This window comes from Sphaeramia orbicularis, chromosome 12 (assembly GCF_902148855.1).
Source record: "Sphaeramia orbicularis chromosome 12, fSphaOr1.1, whole genome shotgun sequence".
NCBI classification, from domain to species: domain Eukaryota; kingdom Metazoa; phylum Chordata; class Actinopteri; order Kurtiformes; family Apogonidae; genus Sphaeramia; species Sphaeramia orbicularis.
Window position 1 is genome coordinate 50423354 of NC_043968.1, and position 5337 is coordinate 50428690.

The window sequence follows — 5337 nt, forward strand, 5'->3', positions numbered from 1 at the left end:
TTTCAATTTGTCAATGATAAGGACCTGCTACCTTCTTCCTGTCGATTGTGTGAGTTTTCTCTTCACGGATCAAAAGTGACTCAGTCTAGTTTGACTGTTTATAAACCAAATGGCATAAATTGTCACTCAAAACTGTGCTTACACCTTTGTAACTTTATCTACACTCATCACTCCAAATTTTATGCTCTTTTTTTTGGAATTCCTGGCAAATAAACCTCATTTATCTGGTCTACTCATTTCAGAAATTAAAAAAGCTGAAATGATGAAGGTGTAAATCAGAGAATCGCACAGATGCTGTATTTTAATGCCTACGACCTCTATTTGATTCTTCTGCTTTCAGGTAGTTGTATACAATGTGGACAAGAACTGCGTAAAAAGGCCACTCACACACTATTAAGTGAAGCCACAGTACAGCTTAAACTACATGTGAGAGTCAAACCAGACTGAAGCTAGAACATCATTACCCCTGTTACCTTGACCATGACTTTTATAATTTACTCCTGCAGATGCCTTCCATCCTGCCCACTTTTTTTTTTTATCCTCCCCTCCACTACTTATTTCTGCTTCTCTATTTTTATTCCCATTTCTTGCACTTTCCTCTCTCCATCAATCCCTCCTGGCTTTCCACCACCTTCTCCTCCCTTTTGCTAGCTTTTCCTCCTCCTCCTCCTCCTCCTCCTCCTCCTCTGCCTCACTCCTTTACCTCTCAGAAGATCAAACTACTTCTCCTCAGCCAACCAGAGTGCACGGGATTCCATTAAACACCATAGTGGGAATATGTCACCTGGGATCCAATGTTACGAGCGATTTAGTTGAGAGGGAGGGATGGAAAAGGGGGGAAATGATAGGAGGGAGGTGTGCTGCAGTACCAAGGTGAGACAAGGTGGGGATAGGCATGGGTGTCACGTATGGAGAAGGCCTCCCCTCTTCTCCTCCCCTTACCCGCTCACATACACACATTCACTGTGGTTGAACCTTACGCTGACATGAACGCCATTAGTCTCAGAAGTGATCCTCGACCAGTAATGAGATTGGAAGACTGCCATGTTAGAGTTATATTACCATTAAGGGCACTGTAAATCCACCTGTTTAAACCGTAGTAGGCATGTACATGACAGCCAATCTACCACCATGTTTTATTTATTCTGTTCTACTCGCTGGTCAAGTGCAATGGGAACATGATCATGACATGTCACATCATGGACAGTGATCTATGACTCTGTGGTCCTTTAATCTTGATTCAGGTTTAAGTTGAAAAAAAAAAAGTTAGGGTGCAGTGCAGTGGGAAAATGTTAAGACCAAGATACATAAAAAATACCCTCAAATAAAATATGACATGAGAATATATTGTAAACATGTTCTTTTATTGGAAGCTCCAGGGTTGAGTCTGGATTCAGATTGGTCTCAAAGTTGACAAAATCACAAATAAGATGGATATTCAGCGCAAAGGACTCAAAACACAATGAGCCCCGAACATTAAATGAATTGCACATTTATTTTCCCTATGGGCAGGCTCTCCCGTACAAATGGGTTGGTCTTTAACTTAGCATTGTCTAAAAAGGTCAAGCAGATGTGGGGCCTCAGGTCTAAGTAAACTTATGCCCCCAGGGCAAGATACCCCCAGGGGTGCCCGAGAGGGGGGGAGGAAGAGCACCCCAGTAGGACGGACACAGTGGTTACAGACCCGGATAACGGACATATGACTAAGAGCAACCAGTGTATGTGTGGGAAAGTCTGCAAAAACATCCGCGGCTTGAAGATCCACCAAGCGAAGATGAAGTGTTTGGAGGGAGCAGGAGCGACACATCGCACAGGCGTTCAGCCTGGTGAGACGCAGAAGGGGCCAGGCCCGGAGTCACCCCACAGTGCCCGGAACCTCCAAGTGTTGTCGACTAATCCCCTGAACATTAAGTCGGACCGGAGGCGGATCAAATGGCCTGCAGCTAACATGAAGTCACTGTGGAACCAGTTTGACAACGATGTCGACCAGATACTGGAGGCAATGGGGAAAGGGGAAGCCAGTCAGAAACTCCAGGCCATGACAACAACCATTGTCAACGTCGCAGCTGAACGGTTTGGTGAGGAGGAGAAGAAACGCCCCGGAACATCTTACTCAAAGAACCAGAGAGCTACAAAGATTCACAACATCAGAAAGGAGATGAAAGCCCTGAAGTCTCAGTATAAGGTGGTAGGGGAAGAGGAGCGCATCGGCTTGGCCCAGTTGATGCACATCCTACGGAAGAAGATTATTGTTCTCCGCCGGGCAGAATGGCACCGGAGGCGATGCCGCGAGAGGGCACGAAGACGAGCTGCCTTTATTGCCAACCCTTTCAAGTTCATTAAAGACCTGCTGGGACAGAAACGCAATGGCAGACTCACCTCATCACAAGAAGCGATAGACCAACACCTCACACAGAAGTACATTGATCCCGAGAGAGATCAGGAGCTGGGAGAGAGTAGCACCATTATTGATCCCCCTGAGCCGGAGGTGCAGTTTGATATGACAGAGCTCCAGCTGAAGGAAGTCAGAGAAATTGTCCATAAAGCAAGGGCTAGCTCTGCTTCCGGACCTAGTGGCACTTCATACAAAGTGTACAAGAACTGCCCTAAACTCCTGCTACGCCTCTGGAAAACTCTGCGAGTCTTCTGGAGGAAAGGGAAGATCCCAGACCAATGGCGCGCAGCGGAAGGGGTGTGGATTCCTAAGGAGGAAAACTCCACCCAGTTAGACCAGTTCCGTATCATCTCCTTGCTCTGCGTTGAGTCGAAGATCTTCTTCAGTGCCATTTCCAAACGGCTGTGCACCTACCTAATAAAGAACACCTACATCGACACATCAGTCCAGAAGGGTGGAATCTCAGGGATGCCGGGCTGTGTGGAGCATACTGGTGTGGTGTCACAGCTAATCCGGGAGGCTAGAGAAAACAACGGGAACCTGTCAGTGCTATGGCTCGACTTGGCAGATGCTTTTGGCTCCATTCCACACAAGCTAATCCAGCTCACGCTGTTGAAACACCACGTCCCCAGCAGGTGTAGAGACATCATCACTGACTATTATAACAACTTCAGGATAAGGGTCTCTTCAGGAGCAGTGGAATCCAGCTGGCACAAGGTGGAGATAGGCATTATCACAGGGTGCACTATCTCAGTGACTCTCTTCACCTTGGCCATGAATATGCTCATCAAGGCTGCCGAGCCGGAGTGCAGAGGGCCCCGAATGAAATCCGGACAACGACAGCCACCCATCAGGGCTTTCATGGACGACCTTACAGTCACCACGGAATCCATTGCAGGCTGCAGGTGGATTCTAAAGGGACTTGAGAAGCAGGTGGAGTGGGCCCGGATGCATTTCAAACCTGCCAAGTCTAGATCCATGGTGCTGAGGAAAGGAAAGGTAGAGGACAAGTTCAGGTTTTACATCGCAGGCACAGCCATTCCAACGATCACTGAGAAGCCAATCAAGACCTTGGGCAAGGTATTTGACAGCTCTCTGAAAGACAGAGCATCCATCCAGTCAACCTGCTCTGAGCTGGATGGCTGGCTGAAGTCTGTGGACAAGTCCGGCCTACCTGGAAAATTCAAAGCCTGGGTCTACCAGCACGGCATTCTACCCAGGATCTTGTGGCCCCTCCTTGTCTATGCTGTCCCGATCTCCACAGTAGAGACCTTAGAGAGGAAGGTTAGCAGCCACCTTCGGAGATGGCTAGGACTACCAAAGAGCCTGAGCAGCATTGCTCTTTATGGGCACAACAACAAACTGCAGCTGCCCTTCAAATCTTTGGAGGAGGAATTCAAGGTGACGAGAGCCAGAGAAGTGATGCAATACAGGGACTCAAGCGATCCGAAGGTGGCCAACACTGGAATATGCGTGAGGACTGGTAGGAAGTGGAGGGCAGAGAATGCCGTCTTAGAGGCAGAGGTAAGGTTGCATCATAGGGGCCTTGTGGGAGTGGTCACACGGGGACGTGCAGGGCTGGGATCCTTTCCAACTCCTGAGTTAAACACCAGAGGAAAGGCGAGGAGGCACCTCATACAGGAGGAGGTCAGAGCCACAGTGGAGGAGTCAAGAACATGCAGGGCAGTGGGGATGAAACAGCAGGGTGCGTGGACAAGATGGGAGAATGTGGTTGAGAGGAAAGTGACCTGGGCTGAAATCTGGAAAGCCGAGTCTCACCGCATTAAATTCCTAATCCAGGCAGTTTATGATGTGCTTCCAAGTCCATCGAACTTGCACTCATGGGGCCTGGCAGAGTCACCAGATTGTCCTATGTGTTCTAAGAAAGGAACCCTAGAACACATCCTCAGCTGCTGCTCTATGGCACTTGGAGAAGGGCGGTACCGGTGGAGGCATGACCAAGTCCTGAAAACCATCGCTGAAGCCATCAGCACTGGAATTGAGCGGGCAAAACGGTCCCGTCCCTCCAAGAAAACTATCGCCTTTGTCAGAGCTGGGGAGCAGGCAATCCCAGCTAGAAGACCACCAGCTGGCATCCTGACCACCGCAAGAGACTGGCAGCTGCTGGTGGACCTCGAGCGGCAGCTGAAGTTCCCCAGACATATAGCTGCCACCACCCTATGCCCAGACATCGTCATACTATCAGAGGCTACCAAGCAAGCCGTGCTGCTGGAGCTGACAGTCCCGTGGGAAGATCGGATAGAAGAAGCCTTTGAGAGGAAGCTCTCGAAGTACACAGGACTGATCAGCGACTGTCAACAGGCTGGTTGGAAGGCAAGGTGCTTCCCAGTGGAGGTGGGATGCAGGGGTTTTGCGGCTCAATCCTTGGCCAGAGCCTTCAGTAACCTGGGCATCGAGGGAGAGAGTAGGAGGAGAGCCATCCGCAATGCCACCGAAGCGGCAGAGAGAGCCTCAAGATGGCTGTGGCTCAAGAGAGGAAAACCATGGAGCCATGGTAGCTAGCTGCCATCTGGACACAAGCCGGGGTCTGATCAGCCCTGGCTGGGTCACCTGGATGAGGGTGTATGATGTTGAAAGACCCGAAACACCCAGTGATTCCAGGAACATCACTGAAGATGTGTCCAGAGGCATCAGTAGATGTATTCCCACAACATGCCAACAGTAAGTTTACTTCTTATCACCTATGTCTGAAAGCACTATGTGTGTGAATATGTGTGTGTTCAGATGTGTATCTAGAGGAAGAACAGAACATACTTAACTCTTGTGCAGACAGATGTTTCCTATCGTAACAAGCTTTTCCTACTGATAAAATATTTAAACTAAAACAGAGTACATAAATCCTGGTCACAAAGAACCCACTATTAACATTATTGAAATAAAACAGATTAAACAAAAGAATCCAATGTCAAAACGATAACTGC

The 5337-nt window shown here is 48.8% G+C and overlaps 1 protein-coding gene across 1 annotated transcript; it reads left to right on the forward strand.

The window, feature by feature from the left end:
* Positions 1-1660: 1660 nt before the first annotated feature.
* On the forward strand, positions 1661-5054 carry LOC115429100 (uncharacterized). The gene has a single exon (XM_030148349.1). The coding sequence runs from the start codon at positions 1700-1702 to the stop codon at positions 4916-4918; it is 3219 nt and encodes a 1072-aa protein (XP_030004209.1). The 5' UTR covers positions 1661-1699; the 3' UTR covers positions 4919-5054.
* Positions 5055-5337: the final 283 nt, after the last annotated feature.